Source organism: Symphodus melops (genome assembly GCF_947650265.1).
Source record: "Symphodus melops genome assembly, chromosome: 8".
In the NCBI taxonomy this organism is placed as follows: Eukaryota; Metazoa; Chordata; class Actinopteri; order Labriformes; family Labridae; genus Symphodus; species Symphodus melops.
This window is the reverse complement of record NC_136698.1, coordinates 16,513,604-16,538,349: the sequence shown is the minus strand read 5'-3', so window position 1 is coordinate 16,538,349 and position 24,746 is coordinate 16,513,604. Positions and strand designations below refer to the sequence as shown.

Here is a 24,746-nt window from a genome sequence, read left to right as displayed (position 1 = left end):
TGAGGGGAATGACTGAAGACGTCTCTTTCAGGTTAACAGAGTTTATTAACCCGATGAATCAAGAATACAAGTTACAGAGTCTCTGGGTTCAACACTACGTGTCCCTGACGACAGAAAAATACCTGGTCAGTTCGCGAAGTTTGAGCCCCAACTATCTTTCCCTGAACCCTTTTATACACTAGACAGAGACTATCTAACCAAATAATGCATTCAAGAATGTGCGGTTTCCTTCCTCCAATTGGGGCATCTTTCCAAATGCGTCTCTTGATGTGTGGTTCTCTCATTGGTGCATCAAACTCCCGGATGCTTTGTCCAATCTGTAGGGGAAGACACTTTCTACCTGGCCTGTTTCTTATCACAACCTGACATCTAGTCTAGTAACCAATTCTTTTTAAGGAGAAGATAATTTAGGTGATTAAGAATCAATGCTCACTCCACCTAAATAAAGTGGGTGAGTGATTAACTCACCCACTTTCAGGGCACGTTCAGGGCTTTAAACTAAACCTATGTTTGAGTTGGTGAGTGATTCACTTTGAAAGGCCACATCAAACACATGCTGGGATGTGCACTCACTCTTGCAAGCCCTCTTCACACAAACACCTTATATGCTGAAAAGTCAGACAATTTTATTAACACACACAAACCTAGAATAAAACATGATAAAATAACTGGTATGATGTAAATGTATGCAGAAATCATTCATACTGTGGATATCAAACCATTCCTTTGGACCGGGTGATGAAACCTTATCAGATTTATTCAACAACACTTTAGTGAACACATTGAGTATAAGCAGAAAGAGGCATATTATTCTATCAATAGCAATGGCCTGGCTCTATCTAATGAAGAAATGACAGCATACAACTTTATACAAGATTTAAGTAAACATGTTTATTTAGATAATTAAAACAAGATTGTTTATGTTGATTTTAATCTTCATAAACCTATTCCTTTGCTTTCTTGTGTCCTCATACATTTTTTTCACCATATGGCCAAAGGCAACTTCCTACACTGCCCAAGCTTTCTCCGTTTGTCGAGTCTTAGCATCTAGAAGTAACATAAAAATGCATTTTATTTTTTTTATTTTTAAGTGACATGAAACTATCACACAGTGGTGTCTCACACAGAATATCACAGAATAGCAACAAAATTCAGGAACAAAATCAGCCAGCATATTGTCCTTCTATATGCAAGCTTACTTTAGCTTAAGCTGGGACAGCAGGCTAAAGTCTTTCTCTGTAATCACAGTCCGAGACCTTGAATATTAGACCCAAAGAATGTGTCCCTTTCAGGCTATTGAACTCCTCCTGAACCCAGGGAGCCAGTGGGCATTCTCCCAAAGAGAGCTTTTTATTCCTCGAAAACAGATGGAGAACATTGAAAATCCCATAACTCGTGCTCATATGCGACATCGACTTCATATTGTTTCAGGTAAGTAAATGTCATATTTAAAAAAGAGCTGTCCACAGGTCCTCCAGAGTGGATGGACTGACCAGAGGAAGTTGAGAGAGTGAGGAACAATGGGACGAGTTTAAACAAAAAGAGAAGTTAAAAATAAAGTTATAGTCACAGTTGAAAAAACATTCCTGATTGATAGCCACAAGGGCAGGTTATGTCTCAAATTGGTAGTGCACATTAACCTGAATGTAATGTATCAACTTATATTTTTAATATCATGGGTTGATATTTCTCTTTCCATTTCAGGGTCCACAATGTATTATAATGTCACTACTAAAAGCAACATAAGTTTGTACATGTCATTTTATTCTTCATCATGTTTTTGTTTGTGGATTAAATCCAGTCTCCTTTTAAAATGACAGCTAACATTACTATGTCTTATCTCACTGTCAACTAACGTAGCAATGTTAGAAAGCTAACTTTAGTTACCTACATCTTTCAGTCTGACACATTACTGTAAATGTGTAGTTGCTATATAATTTATAGCAACCAAATATGATAAAATCCTTTCAGCAGCTAACAGACTACATTAATTTAGCATTATGAAGCTGTACAGTAAACATAAAGATTTCACAAAGCCAAATTAAAAGATGTTATCGTCACCGTTAAACCAGTGGTTCTCAACTAATCTAGCCTCAGGACCCACCACCAATTAATAATGAATCACAACCCAAATGTCTGATATTTTGAAACCAATTGGATTTATTCAATGAAATAAATATATCCAAAACATGATAGAACAAAGACACCGAATACAACAATCACGTTTTAAAAGCTCACCATAAACTTTTTAATAGAAGTGTTTTTCCAGACATACATTCATGACTCACTGAAAACAGTTCCGTGACCCACTTTTGAGTCCCAACCCACAAGTTTAGGTCCACTGAGTTATGCAACATAGGTGTGTGAATGACCAATAATAATGAATACTTTGAGAATATGAATGTATGATAGGCCTGTACTCAAAAAATTGATGTGGCAATACGTGTATCAATGCAGATTTTACAGTATCGATTCAGCTGCGAAGCTGTGAATGCTGTTTAGAAAGACTCATTTCCCATGATGCTGTTCTCGTTAAAGCCAATTGGGGGCAGTAGAGGCAAAACCATGATGCACGCACTTCCAAATCAAAAGAAACATGAACAAGATACAGGAGCAAAGATTAAGGAAATATTTTGTATTTTTACAAACACCAGGCAGTCTGGTGTTGGACATGAGTCATCCTAGATTCTCAAAAAACGAGGTAAAACACAGCAGCAACACGATCATCTCCTGCTTAAATCAAGGACTTCCATAAGTCTTCACATCTGTGTCCTTTGCACATTTGTTGGGATACTAAATCACTCATGGTCATAACAACTATAGATTAATGTTGTTTCAACATCACTGCCATAATCGTTACTTTAACATTTTTTTGTCATCGATATTTTAGCATTTATTTAATGTTTAGTTTGCATTGATATTACTGTGCCAACCAAAATGATGATTCAGACAGAAATTTAACATTGTTTCAATCACTGTTTGCTATCTGGATCCATATTAAAGCCGTAAGAGATATCAGTACCAAACGTCATGCTGTGAAATTAATAATGAATGCTAAGAATTAAATAGAAATATTCTGTAACTTACCATAAAGCAGTCACACAATCTTAAGGACAAACAAAATATGTCAGTTACTTTTTGGTCTTTTTTGTCCATTTTAACTTGGGGTTGCACAGATTTCATACTGATGGGGTGACAGAACTATGCTAAACTGTGAGTCCAGAGCAGGTTTGGCCCCAACAGGCATAGAGAAGGTGAAGTGCTGCATGAAGGAGGTAAAGAAGAGGAAAAGTTCCATCCTGGCCAGGCCTTCCCCTGGGCACAGCCGCTTACCTGAGGCAGGAAAACAGAATAGTGCAAACAATTTTTCTAAACACAAATTGAAGAAGAGCACTGCAATGAATAATAAAAAAAAATCAATTCAGCTGTTTTCTCTCCTGTTTAATGACTTAAGAACATGGAGAAGGGGGATAATGTGACTATTTTATTTTTCATCAAAGGTAATGGACTATATGTAGAGTACGAAAAGATCAATAACATGACATCTTCCCAAAAGTGAAGACAAGACATTTGGAGCCCTTCCTACTGCAGAACTCCTTCGTCTTAACAGATAGGACATGAGTCCATGAGTTAAATACAACAATTACACAAGAGTCATTTAACTAACCATAAGTGTGATTGTCTTCTTCAAACTGATTCAAGAATCTGTTTTGCTCTGTGTGGACCTTTGGGATCTTTACCAATTTAAGGAAGATTTTTGTTAGCTGAAGTGGTGTTATGTCAATACTGCATGTGCAGTATTGCAGTTGTGTGCAATGGAACAAGGGAGAGATGTATTGTCTATTTTTAAAATGGTCATAGGTTCACAGTGTTATGTCAAAAGTTATGATAAACACTTATTGCGCTTGATCTTTTACACTCCTTGTATACTTGAAATATACATCCAAAAATTAAATACCATCCATACAAGCCTGGCCTTAACATGTTGGTCATCTAAAAATTTTTTTTTATTTTGGTTGATACAATCCAGTCAATTCTTACTGTAATCACTGCAGGGAGCTGTGACTGGTATTTATTGGTGTGGTTATTATCCTTTGCCCTTTTCATTTCATTTCCTTCTTGGCTAAGAGATTTAGGCTTTTTTTGTGAAATATTATGAGAGGACTACCCAAGGGTCCCAATAAATGCTGGGACTAACAATTGTCACCTTTATTTATTGTGAAAGAAGTAAAGTCAAGAAGTGATTGGTTTCTTCTCACCTGCAGAAAAAGGAATGAAAGCAGCTGGCTTCACAAACTTCCCCTCCTCGTTTAGAAAGTGTCTTGGGTTGAAGTTAAAGGGGGTCTCCCACTCATTCTTGTCGTACAGCACTGAAGTCAGATTGGGAATGACTGTGGTTCCCTAGTGAGAAGAATAATTATATGTTCTATGATAATTGCAATTTATAAATGCTGGAGGTTTGTGAATAATAAAAAGTGCATTTATGATAGCTGACTTTTGGAATTGTGTATCCTTCCAACTGTATGTCATGGTTTGTGAAACGAGGCAAGCTGAGAGGAACCGTGTTACTCATTCTCATGATCTCGTGGAGGACAGCGTCAGTATAAGGCAGGTTTACACGATCTGCTGTTGATGGTTGTCTGGACTTTCCAATGACTTCATGTATCTCAGCCTGGACCTTTGCTGGGGGGGATAGGAACAACTAGGTGGAGTGAAAACAGTAGTTCTTCAACAGGCTCCAAGAGTATTTAAGACTAGCCAAGAGATGAGGCACAATTTATAACTGCTACATTAGTGAATACATATATCTGTCTTGTTGGTATCAAACAAGAAACATATTGACTTTTTTCAAGCAATTATGTGCTTCTGATTATTATCATAAAAAAGAGCGATACAAACTATTCATAAAACCACTTACAGAGAACCAACACATCCATTATTTATCAAACTAAAAACACTAAGTTCAACATCATACACTGATGGATGAAAAACTATACATTTTATTTACTTGTTTTTTTGTGAACAGAACATAAAAATAATAGGACAAGACTTTTTTTTTTACTTCCTCCTATCAGTATTGAACATGAGCTATATTATTTGACTTATTCTTTTTTAGTTTGGTTTATTAGTTTAGTTGTCTGGGACCATTTACAAAAATAACAGTAATTAAAACAGGCCTGATCAGTGCTCTTACCTTGGATCTCAGGACACTTTGCCATGTAGAGAAAAGCCCAGAGAAGGGTGCTGGTCGTGGTTTCAGAGCCAGCAACAAACAGATCCAAGACACACATGACGAGATTTTCCTCTTCAAAAGTGTTGTCAGTCTGGGCCTTACTCTGAGAATATATCCAAATACATGTGTTCAACATTTTAACAAAATAAGACAGAACAAATGTCATTTCCACTTAATACATCAGTAATGGCAGTATGTGGGTTGTATACTATCTAGAATATTTTTACTCAATTTATTGGCATCCTTATAATATTATCCAGAGGACGCTGAAGGTAAAGAGACTTGGTCCAAGGACTTAACCATGAGGAACTCCATGGCTAAGAACATGACTTTGGTGTGATTAGATTACTTATCATTAATGTGACATTAACAGAGACTCATCAACTGAGCCATCTACATGTTGAGTTGTTGTTTTTTTTTAGGGAAAGTGAGCCCTTCAAAGGCACAGAGCTTTCGTTTTTCTTCAATGTGTCTACAGGGAGATGCTGCTGTCTGTGCATTTGCTGAGCTACTAAAGGAGCAAAAAGCAAGAAATGGCAAATGGACTTGAGCTTGTATAGCGCTTTTCTAGTCTTCAGACTACTCAAAGCGCTTCTTACACCTACCCATCACACCCATTCACACTGATGGGCTGGATATGTGGCCCATCCAGTAACTAACCATTCACGCACATTCATACGCCCCAGACGCAGCAGGGGGAGCAATTTGGGGTTAAGTGTCTTGCCCAAGGACACATCGGACATGTTGCTCGCAGGAGCTGTGGGATCGAACCTTCCGATTGAGGGGCGACGACTCTACCAACTGAGCCACAGCCGAAATCAATGCAAAATTAAAAATGACATGCTGTTAGGTCTCAGTGTATATAACTGGTATTATGCTTCTTGTGCCCATCACCATTTGTATCTCATTCAAGTAGGAGTCGATGTAGTCTCTTTGGGCTGAGGGGTCCCAGTTTTGTTTGTGCTCTTTAAGTTCTCCTTTTATGAAGTCCTTTATATCATTGAAGATGTGCCGTAATGTGATGTGTGGTCCTGGCAAATATCTCATCAGTTGGGGGAATGAGTTGTAAAACTGCAGAGTAGAGCAGATTGAAATCAAATTTTGAGGTGAGATTTTCTTTCTTATAACAACCAATACTCCTTTAACATCCCACTCTTTCATTCCGAGATATACAGGATATATATTAAAAATGCCATACCCATGCCCAGAGTGAGATTTGAATTTGAAGAGATTTTTCAAAGTAGCTAATCAGTCTCCTAAAGTTCTCATCAGTGTACTCAAAGCGATGTCCGAAAACCATGGAGCAGATGATGTTTGAGACAGCGTTGTTGATGACAGGGCGCGGATCAAATGGTGCACCTTCATTGGTAAACAAAAAGTGAGATGCTGATGGAGTGCACATGAGGGATTCTTGTTTTAAATGTATCACCTCACATTTAATATACCTTTATAGCTATGAAGGTCTTTTGAACAATAGGTAAATTCCTCCAAGATGACAGGCTCAAGTGACTTTTTGCCAAGTCCAAAATTTCTGAGGGTTGAAAGCGCAAAACGCCTCTGCTGCTTCCATAAGTTCCCACTGCTAGATATAATACCTGATGAGAAAAACATCACAAGTAGTTAAACAAATTATCTGGAGTAAAATAAAAATGTATGAGATGTTTGTTAAAATTTAGATAAATATTTTTTTAAGTACAGTACTCGTGAAAAAGCACATCTAAAAACATTGAAAATACGAGAGCATATCCTTTAAGATGCTGCATAGTTGTCAGAGAAGACGAAAATAACAAATTATGATTTTTAAAAAAAGTTAAGACAACTTTTTATTCACACAATGGTTTCATGTGGCAACAATCACAGGAGTTACAATAAAAGTGAGACCAAAAATAGAAATGCTTTGCAGCCTCTCACCCAGTCCATAGTTTAGTTCAGTGATCAAAGGGAGGACTGGGCGGTCAGCCAGGCTGTGTCCGTGATTTACAAGAGCTTCTTTAAAAACCTTATATCCGTGTAAAACCACAATCCACGCCTTGCCCATACGCAGGCTGTATACATCTCCATATTTCCCTGCTAACTGTGAGTGAGTTAAGAACAGAAGAAAATACAATGTCAATCCAACAGAAGACAGACTTAGTCCTATGAGTTGACCTGCCAAATTAAATGGTATTATTTTTGTTAAATATATCTTGAATTACCTTCATCATACTCTGATGTGTTCTGTTGTGGTCTACTGAGAACATGTTGCCAACGATTGGAAAAGCCCATGGTCCTGGAGGAAAGGTGGCAGGCTGGCGGTTTTTGATGTAATCTGTGGTGATGATGAAAACTGCTGTGAAGAGAAGCAGACTTTTGACATCAAAGTCCACATAGGATCCAATTCCAGAAAATATATAATCCATTGTCCAAGCAAAGGCCTCAACTTGTTAAAATATTTTTGGAATAATTTAGAACTGGAGGAAGAAGATCTGAGTCACCTCGAAATTCAAACAAGGTTTGAATCTTGTACAACAGGAGCATTCGCAATGCAACATGCAGATCTGTTACAAAGTGATGACTCAGTGTTTTAGGAGGAAATCAGGGTATTTATCCGTCTCTGTGGGTGTGTTATCAGTCTGATAGATGATAATTTCTACCCTCCTGCACTTAAAGGAAGCATTCACAGAGAAGGATTTGATTACAATGATTGATTATTCAATACCTTCAGTGTGTTACAAAACAACACGAAGGGTCACAGGTCACATCTAAACGTTTACCTTGAACATTCCTGCGTAAGATTTCAGTTCGCATTTCTCTTCATGAAGAACAACATTTCCATTACACAACTGCTTCAAAACTGAAGTCTGTGCTTTTTTCACTTCTCCTGTGATATAAAAGTCCTGTGTTGTTTGATTTCAGCTGATCATGCTCCCCTTTTAGCTATCCTCTCAGGCAGGGCCTGATGGACTTGACTTTTGTCATGCATTTTCACTCAGTATCTTTACAAAGAACACAAGCACTGTGGCTTGTGTTCAATACAAAACCAATGTAGTTCAGTGGTTGGCACCCTGAGCTTTTGTTTTTGTCACTGCGCTCACAGCACTTTTAGTTAAAAACAAATCAATTTTAGGAACAGCAGCACACCTGTCAATGTCACTTCTCCTTTACCAAACAATCAAAATCAAGACAAGGGACTTGAAAGATTAGCTTTGGAAAAGGAAATGGCAGAGGAGATGCACGTCTGAAGTATAAATCACCTTTTCAAGAGTACTTTCCCTGGTGTACAACTACTGCTGAAACTAATGAGGAATGATCAACCTTTTTTAAACTTGTAAGTTATCTGTTACTGATAACGAAAACTATAGTCTCTGAGTTTCAATTTTCTGATTTTATATAATTTGCAGATAGCAATCAAGATAAATTACATTTTGTGAACTAACTTGTGCATTTATTGCAGGGCTTTGCTTACACTAATTTTTCATTGTTGTATTAAATCATTCCTATAATTGGAACTAATATGGATTAGGGAAATGCTGCTCATATTTTTTTTATCCCCCTCCCTCCAGTATTTGACAGTATCACCAATGTCCTAATTTAACCAGATTTCAGGTTGTAGAGCTGGGTTTTTTTTCTAATACTGTAGATCAGATAGAATCAGTTATCTATGCAATAGTTCGCTTGCCTGCATTCGTCACTGCAACGCAACTAGTTTGCCATTTGCCAGGCAAACGGAGTGGCGCCCAAAACCTTCCCATGGGGATGCTGTAAAACTTTGCATTTCTCTGGTCAAAATAAAAACGAAACGCAATTTCGCACCACATTTGAAACTTAGAAGGAAACTTAGAGTACTTGCTGCTGCATAGTTGTCAGAGAAGAGGGCACTTTGAAACAGCACGTTTCCTTTTATCTGATGATATAATAAGGTCATTAAACTATTTAATTCAGTTGATGTCTTACAGTACAGTACATATTACACCTTGAAGGACTTTCAGTGTCATGGTGGCAGAGTTATTACATTATTATTATATAGATACAAAATAAAACATCTGATATTTTCTCTTCAATTTTAAGTTATTTTCCAGTCATCAATAAATAAAAGTGTTTGTCATGGACCAAGCAGTCAAGATAAGCGAACACAGGTTAAAAGTTCAAAAAACAAGGTTTCTTTATTCAAAAATATTACTTAACACCTGAACAAACACCGTCAGGGTGTATAAGTCAATGATTTGTTAAAAGAGGTCAAAATAACATAACTCTACTGAAAGCTTGTGCTAACTAAACAGTGTGTGAACTCAACTAGCAGACCTGACAAAATGAGAACTGAGGGGGATATTTAAAGCTGCTGACCAGAACCAAAACCAACACACAGGGGAGGACGGCAAACAAAATAACTTAAAGTTAACCCCAAGGGACCCTGATCCCCCCTCCTGATATTTGAGCACTTGGTATGGTCCTCCTCCATAAAGTCAAGCTCCACCCTCAGCCTCATCCTTTGCTCAACCAGGAAGGCGAGCACACCAGCCAGGTAACTCAAAAGGAAAAGAGAAATAAATTACAACCACTTTACTTTATAAACAAACAATGACTAAATAAGTTGAATGTGTGTACTTAAATCAAAGGCTTTAATAAACATGCTCAGCTAAAAGAAATAACCTGTGTCGTTTATTCAAAATGTTTGCAACTAACGTGGGTGCAATGTTGTGTGGCATACAACCGTTTTAATGTGTGGCTGTGTCCATCACACACTCCCCCTCTTCGAAAACCTCGCTGGGACAGCGAGAGAGGTAATCTGCTGTGCAGTTGCTCTTTCCTGGAATGTGCTGGATGATGAATCGGAACGGTTGCATTGCAAGGTACCAGCGTGTGATCCTTCCATTCGTGTCCTTCATTTTTTTCCAGCCACTGGAGAGCTTTGTGGTCTGTTTCCAGCAGAAACTCCCGTCCCAGAAGGTAGTACTTGAAAGAGTCCAGGGCCCATTTTATTGCCAATGCCTCCTTCTCCACTGTTGAGTACCTGACTTCCCTTGGAAACAGCTTACGACTGATGAAGGCCACTGGGTGTCGCTCCTTTTCAGATCCCTGCAGGAGAACAGCACCGAGACCCCTCTCTGAAGCATCAGTCTGAAGGATAAATTGTTGCTGGAAATCTGGACTGTGTAGAACTGGGCTCCTACTCAATGACTGCTTGACGTCCTGAAAGGCTGCCTCTGCCTCCTCTGTCCACTGAACCTGGTTTGGACATTTAGACCCAATCATATCTGTAAGGGGAGCTGCTCTGGCTGAAAAGTGGGGGATAAACCGATGATAGAATCCTGCCATTCCCAAGAAAGACCTCAGTTGCTTTTTTGTCTCCGGCCGAAGCCAAGACTCAATGGCTTGGATCTTGTTCACTTGTGGTTTTATCACCCCATTTCCAATGACATATCCCAGGTACTCAGTTTCAGTCTTGGCAAAGGCACACTTGGATGGATTAATGGTTAGGCCAGCTGACTGAAGACGTGCCATCACCGTCTCCAGGTGGCTGAGGTGTTCCTCCCAAGTGGTGCTGTAAATGACAATGTCATCAAGATAAGCAGCAGCAAAGTCTGAGAGATCATACAGCACCTGATCCATCAACCTCTGGAATGTAGCTGGGGCACCATGTAGTCCGAAGGGTAGGACTGTGAACTGGAACAAACCCCATGGTGTGCGGAAGGCTGTCAGTTGTTTGGAGCGTTGAGTGAGTGGAACCTGCCAATAGCCTTTGCAGAGGTCAATGGTTGTCAGATACTTTGCCTTCCCCAGGCGCTCAATCAGGTCATCAATCCGGGGGGTAGGGTAGGAATCAAATTGAGAGATTGCATTTAAATACCTGAAGTCAATACAGAACCGTAGGCATCCGTCCTTCTTTGGAACCAAGACCACTGGGTTGCACCACTCACTCTTTGATGGTTCAATGATCCCCAGTGACAGCATTAGGTTGATTTCCTCCTTCAATGAAGTCAGCAGGCACTCGGGTATCCTGTAACTCAAACGTTTAACTGAAGCCCCCTCTTTTAACACAATGTCATGTTTAACCAGGTTAGTCCTTCCAGGATTTTCCTGGAATATTTCAGACTTGCACAACTCTCTCACCTGACACTGCTGTACTTCAGGGAGGTGGTTGAGATCCAGGTCCAGGGAAGAAGCTGCAGGCAAGTATTGTTCTTCCACTTCCTCCTCCTCTGGAACCCTCCTTATCAGAAACACCTCTGTCTTTTTCTCTGGTCGTTCCAACCACTCCTTCAGTAGGTTTACATGCAGCACCCTGCTGGAGCGAGGTTGACCTGGTGTGGACACTCGATAGGTGGTTGATCCAATTTTCTGCTGGATTTCATAAGGCCCTTGCCATTTAGCCAGCAGCTTACTGTCCTCACTTGGAAGGAGTATGAGCACCCTTTGGCCTGGATTGAAGGACCTCTGCCGCGCTGACTGATCATACCAGGTCTTTTGCCGCCTCTGGGCCTCTGCCATGTGGGATTGAGCCAACTCACTCATCATCCTCAGTCGGTCTCGCATCTGCACAACATGAGACACAATGTTTACAGCCCCCCTCCCCGTCTGATCTGCCTCCCAGATTTCTCTCAATAAAGAGAGCGGCCCCCTCACCTCATGACCAAACAGCAGTTCGAATGGAGAGAAACCTGTAGAGGCTTGAGGTACTTCTCTATATGCGAAAAGGAGGTAAGGTAGCCATTGATCCCAGTCAGCACCGGTGTCATTCACAAATTTTCTAAGCATCTGTTTAAGAGTCTGGTTAAAGCGTTCAGTGAGTCCATCTGTTTGTGGATGGTACGGAGTTGTCTTCAAACCTTTTATACCCAGCAGCTGGTAGACCTGTTTTAACAAAGTGGACATGAAGTTAGTGCCACGATCTGTGAGGATCTCACGAGGAAATCCAACTCTGGAAAAGAACTGTACTAGACAAAAGGCAACTGATTTAGCCTTGATGCTCTTCAGAGGAAACACATCTGGGTATTTTGTTGCATAGTCAGTTATTACAAGCATGTAACAGTTTCCAGCTTTGCTCCGTTCGACTGGGCCAACAATATCCATCCCTAGCCGCTCAAATGGAGTGCTGATAATTGGTAGAGGCTGAAGGGGAGCTCTGGAGGGGATTTTAGGGGATGTCTTCTGGCACTGAGGGCAACTTTTGCAGAATAAGGTTACTTCCGAGCGCAAGCCAGGCCAAAAGAAGTGTTTTTTAATATGAGCAAAGGTTCTGTGCTTTCCAAGATGGCCTGCCCATGGAATGGAATGGCCCAGGGCTAGCACAGTTTCTCGGACTGCTGTAGGGACTATCAGTTGCATGTCTGATCCCTGTTGTCGATATAGAATACCTCCTTTCATGAAGAAGTCCTCACCGTTCTGCGTTTCTGAGTCAGTTCCATGTCCCTCCTCTTTAGCTCTCTTCAAAAGTGGTGCCAATGTTGGGTCATTCTGTTGCATTTCAATGACATTATTAGGTATTTTGAAACTCAAGGGCAGTTCAGGTGTCAGGCTAGGAGTTGGAGTTACAACAGTGTGATGGAATTTGTCTTGCCTTTTCTGTCGGCGGGACTTACGCAACTTCCCAGGTGCTGTCTCCAGGTCAGCATCATAGAAAGGCAGGGCACTAAGTGTCTGAGAAGGCTCTTCCAGCTTCTGCGCTTGAGCTCTGGTAACTGCCACATGACATCCATAGCTGGGATTCAATAAATCAAACAACACAGGCAGATCTCGACCCAGTATGGCAGCAAACGGCAGATTATCTGCAACACCAACATTCAGGAGGTAGGTTTGCCCTTCAACCTTTATAAACATGTCAGCTGTTGGATACGGCTTTTCATCGCCATGCACACAGCAAACAGGGATAGTGTCATTAGAACTGATAATGCTTTGTGGTACAAAATGTCTGTGTACAAGCGTTTGGTTACTGCCCGAGTCAACTAGTGCCTTAAGAGTGCTTCCATTAATCTCAATTGGCACCATTCTTGCACATGGGTCAAATTTAACTGCAGTCTCAACCATTCGGGGAACAAAACACATCTGGGTTAGCTTAGCTGAGTTGTGGGGGCACATAGGTTTTGTATGGCCTTCCATTCCACATAGATAACACACTAGTGTTTTCACAGGAGGCTTTGCCGACATATGACTTGATTGGCGTTCCCTCATATGAGGCTTACCCACACCTGAGGCTGTTCTTTGGTGGTACTGAGGGGCAGGCTTGCCACCATCATTCCTTTCCCATGCAGTATAGCTCCATGGTTGTTCCTTTCTTCGTGCAGCCACAAACACGTCAGCCAGTTTTGCTGCCTCAGCTGCAGAACCCGGGTTGTGCTCCTTTATCCACACCTGCAACTCAGGGGAAAGCATTCTCAAAAATTGTTCCATGATTAAGGTTTCACCTATTTCCTGGACCGTTTTTTCTTTTGGGCAAATCCACTTCCCATACAGCTCCTTCAAACGTGCATACAGCTCTTTTGGATTTTCATCTGGGTTTACATCAAGGGAGCGGAATCTCTGCCTGTACGTCTCAGGATTTATATCATATTTGTGGAGAATCGCTGTTTTAACACTGTCATAATCAAGAGAATCATCAATATCCATGTGTACATATGCAGCCCTAGCTTTACCGGTTAGTAGTGGTATAAGATGAAAAACCCAGTCATTTTTCTGCCATCTACAAGCCTGTGCAATTCGTTCAAAAGTTATTAAAAAATGTTCAACATCGTCATCGTCCGTTAGTTTCTCCAATCTTGGCTCATGAAAACGAGACTGACCTGAGACGTAGGATTGATTGAGAGTTTCACTGCTGGCAGCAGTTGGGTAGGGCATGTTACTCCCTTGAGTTTCATTGTCTGGTGGTTGTGGCTCAGTTGCCAGAGGCTCAGGGGAAGTGCGGGCCTGCACTTCCACCTGTAGGAGCTGAAACTGGTGTTGGAGTGCCCTCAGGCGGTGTTCCTGCCGGGTATTTTCCTCTCTTTGCCTTGCCTCCCTTGCCTCCTGCTGCCCCATTTGACACCGAAGAAGGGAAACCAGGTCTGATATCGTTGGCTCCTTACCTAGGTCCTCCGTGCTGTCCACCCCTCCAGAAGCTGCATTTTCCTCCTCACCATTGTGTTGTACCTCAGGTGTCAGACGGTTTTGAGCCTCTCCTCGAGCACCCTTTGTCCCTTTTCCTCCTCGCTGCATGTCCTGAGACGAGAAAACAAAAAAAAACAACCTGTGTTCTTTTTAACTGGATGATCCCACCACTGCCACCAAATGTCATGGACCAAGCAGTCAAGATAAGCGAACACAGGTTAAAAGTTCAAAAAACAAGGTTTCTTTATTCAAAAATATTACTTAACACCTGAACAAACACCGTCAGGGTGTATAAGTCAATGATTTGTTAAAAGAGGTCAAAATAACATAACTCTACTGAAAGCTTGTGCTAACTAAACAGTGTGTGAACTCAACTAGCAGACCTGACAAAATGAGAACTGAGGGGGATATTTAAAGCTGCTGACCAGAACCAAAACCAACACACAGGGGAGGACGGCAAACAAAATAACTTAAAGTTAACCCCAAGGGACCCTGATCCCCCCTCCTGATATTTGAGCACTTGGTATGGTCCTCCTCCATAAAGTCAAGCTCCACCCTCAGCCTCATCCTTTGCTCAACCAGGAAGGCGAGCACACCAGCCAGGTAACTCAAAAGGAAAAGAGAAATAAATTACAACCACTTTACTTTATAAACAAACAATGACTAAATAAGTTGAATGTGTGTACTTAAATCAAAGGCTTTAATAAACATGCTCAGCTAAAAGAAATAACCTGTGTCGTTTATTCAAAATGTTTGCAACTAACGTGGGTGCAATGTTGTGTGGCATACAACCGTTTTAATGTGTGGCTGTGTCCATCACACACTCCCCCTCTTCGAAAACCTCGCTGGGACAGCGAGAGAGGTAATCTGCTGTGCAGTTGCTCTTTCCTGGAATGTGCTGGATGATGAATCGGAACGGTTGCATTGCAAGGTACCAGCGTGTGATCCTTCCATTCGTGTCCTTCATTTTTTTCCAGCCACTGGAGAGCTTTGTGGTCTGTTTCCAGCAGAAACTCCCGTCCCAGAAGGTAGTACTTGAAAGAGTCCAGGGCCCATTTTATTGCCAATGCCTCCTTCTCCACTGTTGAGTACCTGACTTCCCTTGGAAACAGCTTACGACTGATGAAGGCCACTGGGTGTCGCTCCTTTTCAGATCCCTGCAGGAGAACAGCACCGAGACCCCTCTCTGAAGCATCAGTCTGAAGGATAAATTGTTGCTGGAAATCTGGACTGTGTAGAACTGGGCTCCTACTCAATGACTGCTTGACGTCCTGAAAGGCTGCCTCTGCCTCCTCTGTCCACTGAACCTGGTTTGGACATTTAGACCCAATCATATCTGTAAGGGGAGCTGCTCTGGCTGAAAAGTGGGGGATAAACCGATGATAGAATCCTGCCATTCCCAAGAAAGACCTCAGTTGCTTTTTTGTCTCCGGCCGAAGCCAAGACTCAATGGCTTGGATCTTGTTCACTTGTGGTTTTATCACCCCATTTCCAATGACATATCCCAGGTACTCAGTTTCAGTCTTGGCAAAGGCACACTTGGATGGATTAATGGTTAGGCCAGCTGACTGAAGACGTGCCATCACCGTCTCCAGGTGGCTGAGGTGTTCCTCCCAAGTGGTGCTGTAAATGACAATGTCATCAAGATAAGCAGCAGCAAAGTCTGAGAGATCATACAGCACCTGATCCATCAACCTCTGGAATGTAGCTGGGGCACCATGTAGTCCGAAGGGTAGGACTGTGAACTGGAACAAACCCCATGGTGTGCGGAAGGCTGTCAGTTGTTTGGAGCGTTGAGTGAGTGGAACCTGCCAATAGCCTTTGCAGAGGTCAATGGTTGTCAGATACTTTGCCTTCCCCAGGCGCTCAATCAGGTCATCAATCCGGGGGGTAGGGTAGGAATCAAATTGAGAGATTGCATTTAAATACCTGAAGTCAATACAGAACCGTAGGCATCCGTCCTTCTTTGGAACCAAGACCACTGGGTTGCACCACTCACTCTTTGATGGTTCAATGATCCCCAGTGACAGCATTAGGTTGATTTCCTCCTTCAATGAAGTCAGCAGGCACTCGGGTATCCTGTAACTCAAACGTTTAACTGAAGCCCCCTCTTTTAACACAATGTCATGTTTAACCAGGTTAGTCCTTCCAGGATTTTCCTGGAATATTTCAGACTTGCACAACTCTCTCACCTGACACTGCTGTACTTCAGGGAGGTGGTTGAGATCCAGGTCCAGGGAAGAAGCTGCAGGCAAGTATTGTTCTTCCACTTCCTCCTCCTCTGGAACCCTCCTTATCAGAAACACCTCTGTCTTTTTCTCTGGTCGTTCCAACCACTCCTTCAGTAGGTTTACATGCAGCACCCTGCTGGAGCGAGGTTGACCTGGTGTGGACACTCGATAGGTGGTTGATCCAATTTTCTGCTGGATTTCATAAGGCCCTTGCCATTTAGCCAGCAGCTTACTGTCCTCACTTGGAAGGAGTATGAGCACCCTTTGGCCTGGATTGAAGGACCTCTGCCGCGCTGACTGATCATACCAGGTCTTTTGCCGCCTCTGGGCCTCTGCCATGTGGGATTGAGCCAACTCACTCATCATCCTCAGTCGGTCTCGCATCTGCACAACATGAGACACAATGTTTACAGCCCCCCTCCCCGTCTGATCTGCCTCCCAGATTTCTCTCAATAAAGAGAGCGGCCCCCTCACCTCATGACCAAACAGCAGTTCGAATGGAGAGAAACCTGTAGAGGCTTGAGGTACTTCTCTATATGCGAAAAGGAGGTAAGGTAGCCATTGATCCCAGTCAGCACCGGTGTCATTCACAAATTTTCTAAGCATCTGTTTAAGAGTCTGGTTAAAGCGTTCAGTGAGTCCATCTGTTTGTGGATGGTACGGAGTTGTCTTCAAACCTTTTATACCCAGCAGCTGGTAGACCTGTTTTAACAAAGTGGACATGAAGTTAGTGCCACGATCTGTGAGGATCTCACGAGGAAATCCAACTCTGGAAAAGAACTGTACTAGACAAAAGGCAACTGATTTAGCCTTGATGCTCTTCAGAGGAAACACATCTGGGTATTTTGTTGCATAGTCAGTTATTACAAGCATGTAACAGTTTCCAGCTTTGCTCCGTTCGACTGGGCCAACAATATCCATCCCTAGCCGCTCAAATGGAGTGCTGATAATTGGTAGAGGCTGAAGGGGAGCTCTGGAGGGGATTTTAGGGGATGTCTTCTGGCACTGAGGGCAACTTTTGCAGAATAAGGTTACTTCCGAGCGCAAGCCAGGCCAAAAGAAGTGTTTTTTAATATGAGCAAAGGTTCTGTGCTTTCCAAGATGGCCTGCCCATGGAATGGAATGGCCCAGGGCTAGCACAGTTTCTCGGACTGCTGTAGGGACTATCAGTTGCATGTCTGATCCCTGTTGTCGATATAGAATACCTCCTTTCATGAAGAAGTCCTCACCGTTCTGCGTTTCTGAGTCAGTTCCATGTCCCTCCTCTTTAGCTCTCTTCAAAAGTGGTGCCAATGTTGGGTCATTCTGTTGCATTTCAATGACATTATTAGGTATTTTGAAACTCAAGGGCAGTTCAGGTGTCAGGCTAGGAGTTGGAGTTACAACAGTGTGATGGAATTTGTCTTGCCTTTTCTGTCGGCGGGACTTACGCAACTTCCCAGGTGCTGTCTCCAGGTCAGCATCATAGAAAGGCAGGGCACTAAGTGTCTGAGAAGGCTCTTCCAGCTTCTGCGCTTGAGCTCTGGTAACTGCCACATGACATCCATAGCTGGGATTCAATAAATCAAACAACACAGGCAGATCTCGACCCAGTATGGCAGCAAACGGCAGATTATCTGCAACACCAACATTCAGGAGGTAGGTTTGCCCTTCAACCTTTATAAACATGTCAGCTGTTGGATACGGCTTTTCATCGCCATGCACACAGCAAACAGGGATAGTGTCATTAGAACTGATAATGCTTTGTGGTACAAAATGTCTGTGTACAAGCGTTTGGTTACTGCCCGAGTCAACTAGTGCCTTAAGAGTGCTTCCATTAATCTCAATTGGCACCATTCTTGCACATGGGTCAAATTTAACTGCAGTCTCAACCATTCGGGGAACAAAACACATCTGGGTTAGCTTAGCTGAGTTGTGGGGGCACATAGGTTTTGTATGGCCTTCCATTCCACATAGATAACACACTAGTGTTTTCACAGGAGGCTTTGCCGACATATGACTTGATTGGCGTTCCCTCATATGAGGCTTACCCACACCTGAGGCTGTTCTTTGGTGGTACTGAGGGGCAGGCTTGCCACCATCATTCCTTTCCCATGCAGTATAGCTCCATGGTTGTTCCTTTCTTCGTGCAGCCACAAACACGTCAGCCAGTTTTGCTGCCTCAGCTGCAGAACCCGGGTTGTGCTCCTTTATCCACACCTGCAACTCAGGGGAAAGCATTCTCAAAAATTGTTCCATGATTAAGGTTTCACCTATTTCCTGGACCGTTTTTTCTTTTGGGCAAATCCACTTCCCATACAGCTCCTTCAAACGTGCATACAGCTCTTTTGGATTTTCATCTGGGTTTACATCAAGGGAGCGGAATCTCTGCCTGTACGTCTCAGGATTTATATCATATTTGTGGAGAATCGCTGTTTTAACACTGTCATAATCAAGAGAATCATCAATATCCATGTGTACATATGCAGCCCTAGCTTTACCGGTTAGTAGTGGTATAAGATGAAAAACCCAGTCATTTTTCTGCCATCTACAAGCCTGTGCAATTCGTTCAAAAGTTATTAAAAAATGTTCAACATCGTCATCGTCCGTTAGTTTCTCCAATCTTGGCTCATGAAAACGAGACTGACCTGAGACGTAGGATTGATTGAGAGTTTCACTGCTGGCAGCAGTTGGGTAGGGCATGTTACTCCCTTGAGTTTCATTGTCTGGTGGTTGTGGCTCAGTTGCCAGAGGCTCAGGGGAAGTGCGGGCCTGCACTTCCACCTGTAGGAGCTGAAACTGGTGTTGGAGTGCCCTCAGGCGGTGTTCCTGCCGGGTATTTTCCTCTCTTTGCCTTGCCTCCCTTGCCTCCTGCTGCCCCATTTGACACCGAAGAAGGGAAACCAGGTCTGATATCGTTGGCTCCTTACCTAGGTCCTCCGTGCTGTCCACCCCTCCAGAAGCTGCATTTTCCTCCTCACCATTGTGTTGTACCTCAGGTGTCAGACGGTTTTGAGCCTCTCCTCGAGCACCCTTTGTCCCTTTTCCTCCTCGCTGCATGTCCTGAGACGAGAAAACAAAAAAAAACAACCTGTGTTCTTTTTAACTGGATGATCCCACCACTGCCACCAAATGTCATGGACCAAGCAGTCAAGATAAGCGAACACAGGTTAAAAGTTCAAAAAACAAGGTTTCTTTATTCAAAAATATTACTTAACACCTGAACAAACACCGTCAGGGTGTATAAGTCAATGATTTGTTAAAAGAGGTCAAAATAACATAACTCTACTGAAAGCTTGTGCTAACTAAACAGTGTGTGAACTCAACTAGCAGACCTGACAAAATGAGAACTGAGGGGGATATTTAAAGCTGCTGACCAGAACCAAAACCAACACACAGGGGAGGACGGCAAACAAAATAACTTAAAGTTAACCCCAAGGGACCCTGATCCCCCCTCCTGATATTTGAGCACTTGGTATGGTCCTCCTCCATAAAGTCAAGCTCCACCCTCAGCCTCATCCTTTGCTCAACCAGGAAGGCGAGCACACCAGCCAGGTAACTCAAAAGGAAAAGAGAAATAAATTACAACCACTTTACTTTATAAACAAACAATGACTAAATAAGTTGAATGTGTGTACTTAAATCAAAGGCTTTAATAAACATGCTCAGCTAAAAGAAATAACCTGTGTCGTTTATTCAAAATGTTTGCAACTAACGTGGGTGCAATGTTGTGTGGCATACAACCGTTTTAATGTGTGGCTGTGTCCATCACACACTCCCCCTCTTCGAAAACCTCGCTGGGACAGCGAGAGAGGTAATCTGCTGTGCAGTTGCTCTTTCCTGGAATGTGCTGGATGATGAATCGGAACGGTTGCATTGCAAGGTACCAGCGTGTGATCCTTCCATTCGTGTCCTTCATTTTTTTCCAGCCACTGGAGAGCTTTGTGGTCTGTTTCCAGCAGAAACTCCCGTCCCAGAAGGTAGTACTTGAAAGAGTCCAGGGCCCATTTTATTGCCAATGCCTCCTTCTCCACTGTTGAGTACCTGACTTCCCTTGGAAACAGCTTACGACTGATGAAGGCCACTGGGTGTCGCTCCTTTTCAGATCCCTGCAGGAGAACAGCACCGAGACCCCTCTCTGAAGCATCAGTCTGAAGGATAAATTGTTGCTGGAAATCTGGACTGTGTAGAACTGGGCTCCTACTCAATGACTGCTTGACGTCCTGAAAGGCTGCCTCTGCCTCCTCTGTCCACTGAACCTGGTTTGGACATTTAGACCCAATCATATCTGTAAGGGGAGCTGCTCTGGCTGAAAAGTGGGGGATAAACCGATGATAGAATCCTGCCATTCCCAAGAAAGACCTCAGTTGCTTTTTTGTCTCCGGCCGAAGCCAAGACTCAATGGCTTGGATCTTGTTCACTTGTGGTTTTATCACCCCATTTCCAATGACATATCCCAGGTACTCAGTTTCAGTCTTGGCAAAGGCACACTTGGATGGATTAATGGTTAGGCCAGCTGACTGAAGACGTGCCATCACCGTCTCCAGGTGGCTGAGGTGTTCCTCCCAAGTGGTGCTGTAAATGACAATGTCATCAAGATAAGCAGCAGCAAAGTCTGAGAGATCATACAGCACCTGATCCATCAACCTCTGGAATGTAGCTGGGGCACCATGTAGTCCGAAGGGTAGGACTGTGAACTGGAACAAACCCCATGGTGTGCGGAAGGCTGTCAGTTGTTTGGAGCGTTGAGTGAGTGGAACCTGCCAATAGCCTTTGCAGAGGTCAATGGTTGTCAGATACTTTGCCTTCCCCAGGCGCTCAATCAGGTCATCAATCCGGGGGGTAGGGTAGGAATCAAATTGAGAGATTGCATTTAAATACCTGAAGTCAATACAGAACCGTAGGCATCCGTCCTTCTTTGGAACCAAGACCACTGGGTTGCACCACTCACTCTTTGATGGTTCAATGATCCCCAGTGACAGCATTAGGTTGATTTCCTCCTTCAATGAAGTCAGCAGGCACTCGGGTATCCTGTAACTCAAACGTTTAACTGAAGCCCCCTCTTTTAACACAATGTCATGTTTAACCAGGTTAGTCCTTCCAGGATTTTCCTGGAATATTTCAGACTTGCACAACTCTCTCACCTGACACTGCTGTACTTCAGGGAGGTGGTTGAGATCCAGGTCCAGGGAAGAAGCTGCAGGCAAGTATTGTTCTTCCACTTCCTCCTCCTCTGGAACCCTCCTTATCAGAAACACCTCTGTCTTTTTCTCTGGTCGTTCCAACCACTCCTTCAGTAGGTTTACATGCAGCACCCTGCTGGAGCGAGGTTGACCTGGTGTGGACACTCGATAGGTGGTTGATCCAATTTTCTGCTGGATTTCATAAGGCCCTTGCCATTTAGCCAGCAGCTTACTGTCCTCACTTGGAAGGAGTATGAGCACCCTTTGGCCTGGATTGAAGGACCTCTGCCGCGCTGACTGATCATACCAGGTCTTTTGCCGCCTCTGGGCCTCTGCCATGTGGGATTGAGCCAACTCACTCATCATCCTCAGTCGGTCTCGCATCTGCACAACATGAGACACAATGTTTACAGCCCCCCTCCCCGTCTGATCTGCCTCCCAGATTTCTCTCAATAAAGAGAGCGGCCCCCTCACCTCATGACCAAACAGCAGTTCGAATGGAGAGAAACCTGTAGAGGCTTGAGGTACTTCTCTATATGCGAAAAGGAGGTAAGGTAGCCATTGATCCCAGTCAGCACCGGTGTCATTCACAAATTTTCTAAGCATCTGTTTAAGAGTCTGGTTAAAGCGTTCAGTGAGTCCATCTGTTTGTGGATGGTACGGAGTTGTCTTCAAACCTTTTATACCCAGCAGCTGGTAGACCTGTTTTAACAAAGTGGACATGAAGTTAGTGCCACGATCTGTGAGGATCTCACGAGGAAATCCAACTCTGGAAAAGAACTGTACTAGACAAAAGGCAACTGATTTAGCCTTGATGCTCTTCAGAGGAAACACATCTGGGTATTTTGTTGCATAGTCAGTTATTACAAGCATGTAACAGTTTCCAGCTTTGCTCCGTTCGACTGGGCCAACAATATCCATCCCTAGCCGCTCAAATGGAGTGCTGATAATTGGTAGAGGCTGAAGGGGAGCTCTGGAGGGGATTTTAGGGGATGTCTTCTGGCACTGAGGGCAACTTTTGCAGAATAAGGTTACTTCCGAGCGCAAGCCAGGCCAAAAGAAGTGTTTTTTAATATGAGCAAAGGTTCTGTGCTTTCCAAGATGGCCTGCCCATGGAATGGAATGGCCCAGGGCTAGCACAGTTTCTCGGACTGCTGTAGGGACTATCAGTTGCATGTCTGATCCCTGTTGTCGATATAGAATACCTCCTTTCATGAAGAAGTCCTCACCGTTCTGCGTTTCTGAGTCAGTTCCATGTCCCTCCTCTTTAGCTCTCTTCAAAAGTGGTGCCAATGTTGGGTCATTCTGTTGCATTTCAATGACATTATTAGGTATTTTGAAACTCAAGGGCAGTTCAGGTGTCAGGCTAGGAGTTGGAGTTACAACAGTGTGATGGAATTTGTCTTGCCTTTTCTGTCGGCGGGACTTACGCAACTTCCCAGGTGCTGTCTCCAGGTCAGCATCATAGAAAGGCAGGGCACTAAGTGTCTGAGAAGGCTCTTCCAGCTTCTGCGCTTGAGCTCTGGTAACTGCCACATGACATCCATAGCTGGGATTCAATAAATCAAACAACACAGGCAGATCTCGACCCAGTATGGCAGCAAACGGCAGATTATCTGCAACACCAACATTCAGGAGGTAGGTTTGCCCTTCAACCTTTATAAACATGTCAGCTGTTGGATACGGCTTTTCATCGCCATGCACACAGCAAACAGGGATAGTGTCATTAGAACTGATAATGCTTTGTGGTACAAAATGTCTGTGTACAAGCGTTTGGTTACTGCCCGAGTCAACTAGTGCCTTAAGAGTGCTTCCATTAATCTCAATTGGCACCATTCTTGCACATGGGTCAAATTTAACTGCAGTCTCAACCATTCGGGGAACAAAACACATCTGGGTTAGCTTAGCTGAGTTGTGGGGGCACATAGGTTTTGTATGGCCTTCCATTCCACATAGATAACACACTAGTGTTTTCACAGGAGGCTTTGCCGACATATGACTTGATTGGCGTTCCCTCATATGAGGCTTACCCACACCTGAGGCTGTTCTTTGGTGGTACTGAGGGGCAGGCTTGCCACCATCATTCCTTTCCCATGCAGTATAGCTCCATGGTTGTTCCTTTCTTCGTGCAGCCACAAACACGTCAGCCAGTTTTGCTGCCTCAGCTGCAGAACCCGGGTTGTGCTCCTTTATCCACACCTGCAACTCAGGGGAAAGCATTCTCAAAAATTGTTCCATGATTAAGGTTTCACCTATTTCCTGGACCGTTTTTTCTTTTGGGCAAATCCACTTCCCATACAGCTCCTTCAAACGTGCATACAGCTCTTTTGGATTTTCATCTGGGTTTACATCAAGGGAGCGGAATCTCTGCCTGTACGTCTCAGGATTTATATCATATTTGTGGAGAATCGCTGTTTTAACACTGTCATAATCAAGAGAATCATCAATATCCATGTGTACATATGCAGCCCTAGCTTTACCGGTTAGTAGTGGTATAAGATGAAAAACCCAGTCATTTTTCTGCCATCTACAAGCCTGTGCAATTCGTTCAAAAGTTATTAAAAAATGTTCAACATCGTCATCGTCCGTTAGTTTCTCCAATCTTGGCTCATGAAAACGAGACTGACCTGAGACGTAGGATTGATTGAGAGTTTCACTGCTGGCAGCAGTTGGGTAGGGCATGTTACTCCCTTGAGTTTCATTGTCTGGTGGTTGTGGCTCAGTTGCCAGAGGCTCAGGGGAAGTGCGGGCCTGCACTTCCACCTGTAGGAGCTGAAACTGGTGTTGGAGTGCCCTCAGGCGGTGTTCCTGCCGGGTATTTTCCTCTCTTTGCCTTGCCTCCCTTGCCTCCTGCTGCCCCATTTGACACCGAAGAAGGGAAACCAGGTCTGATATCGTTGGCTCCTTACCTAGGTCCTCCGTGCTGTCCACCCCTCCAGAAGCTGCATTTTCCTCCTCACCATTGTGTTGTACCTCAGGTGTCAGACGGTTTTGAGCCTCTCCTCGAGCACCCTTTGTCCCTTTTCCTCCTCGCTGCATGTCCTGAGACGAGAAAACAAA

At 43.4% G+C, this 24,746-nt stretch overlaps 3 protein-coding genes across 5 annotated transcripts; all 3 read right to left on the bottom strand.

Moving 5' to 3' along the window:
- Positions 1 to 3,157: 3,157 nt before the first annotated feature.
- LOC306828581 (uncharacterized protein) lies at positions 3,158 to 14,422 on the bottom strand (the record flags this gene model as incomplete). The annotated part of the gene is made up of 10 exons (XM_079351102.1): positions 13,399 to 14,422; positions 10,067 to 12,891; positions 7,145 to 7,307; positions 6,679 to 6,828; positions 6,432 to 6,592; positions 6,121 to 6,304; positions 5,195 to 5,404; positions 4,496 to 4,683; positions 4,260 to 4,401; positions 3,158 to 3,333 (listed from the first exon to the last, which is right to left on the bottom strand). The coding sequence occupies exons 1-10, from the start codon at positions 14,399 to 14,401 to the stop codon at positions 3,158 to 3,160; spliced, it is 5,202 nt and encodes a 1,733-aa protein (XP_079207228.1). The 5' UTR covers positions 14,402 to 14,422.
- Positions 14,422 to 19,584, bottom strand: LOC306828157 (uncharacterized protein). 2 transcript variants are annotated; one of them, XM_079350432.1, is made up of 3 exons: positions 18,561 to 19,584; positions 15,989 to 18,053; positions 14,422 to 15,916 (listed from the first exon to the last, which is right to left on the bottom strand). In XM_079350432.1, the coding sequence occupies exons 1-3, from the start codon at positions 19,561 to 19,563 to the stop codon at positions 15,034 to 15,036; spliced, it is 3,951 nt and encodes a 1,316-aa protein (XP_079206558.1). In that variant the 5' UTR covers positions 19,564 to 19,584; the 3' UTR covers positions 14,422 to 15,033. The 2 variants fall into 2 exon arrangements, with proteins under 2 accessions (XP_079206558.1, XP_079206557.1); XM_079350431.1 differs by having other exon boundaries at positions 15,989 to 19,584.
- LOC306828158 (uncharacterized protein) lies at positions 19,584 to 24,746 on the bottom strand. Of its 2 annotated transcripts, XM_079350434.1 has the most exons (3): positions 23,723 to 24,746; positions 21,151 to 23,215; positions 19,584 to 21,078 (listed from the first exon to the last, which is right to left on the bottom strand). In XM_079350434.1, the coding sequence occupies exons 1-3, from the start codon at positions 24,723 to 24,725 to the stop codon at positions 20,196 to 20,198; spliced, it is 3,951 nt and encodes a 1,316-aa protein (XP_079206560.1). In that variant the 5' UTR covers positions 24,726 to 24,746; the 3' UTR covers positions 19,584 to 20,195. The 2 variants fall into 2 exon arrangements, with proteins under 2 accessions (XP_079206560.1, XP_079206559.1); XM_079350433.1 differs by having other exon boundaries at positions 21,151 to 24,746.

Coding starts and splice junctions, on each gene's coding strand:
- LOC306828157 (XM_079350431.1), bottom strand. CDS start 19,563: ATGCAGCGAGGAGGAAAAGGGACAAAGGGTGCTCGAGGAGAGGCTCAA. Junction 15,917..15,988: donor GCCCCAGCTACATTCCAGAG/GTTGATGGATCA, acceptor TGTCATTTACAG/CACCACTTGGGAGGAACACC.
- LOC306828158 (XM_079350433.1), bottom strand. CDS start 24,725: ATGCAGCGAGGAGGAAAAGGGACAAAGGGTGCTCGAGGAGAGGCTCAA. Junction 21,079..21,150: donor GCCCCAGCTACATTCCAGAG/GTTGATGGATCA, acceptor TGTCATTTACAG/CACCACTTGGGAGGAACACC.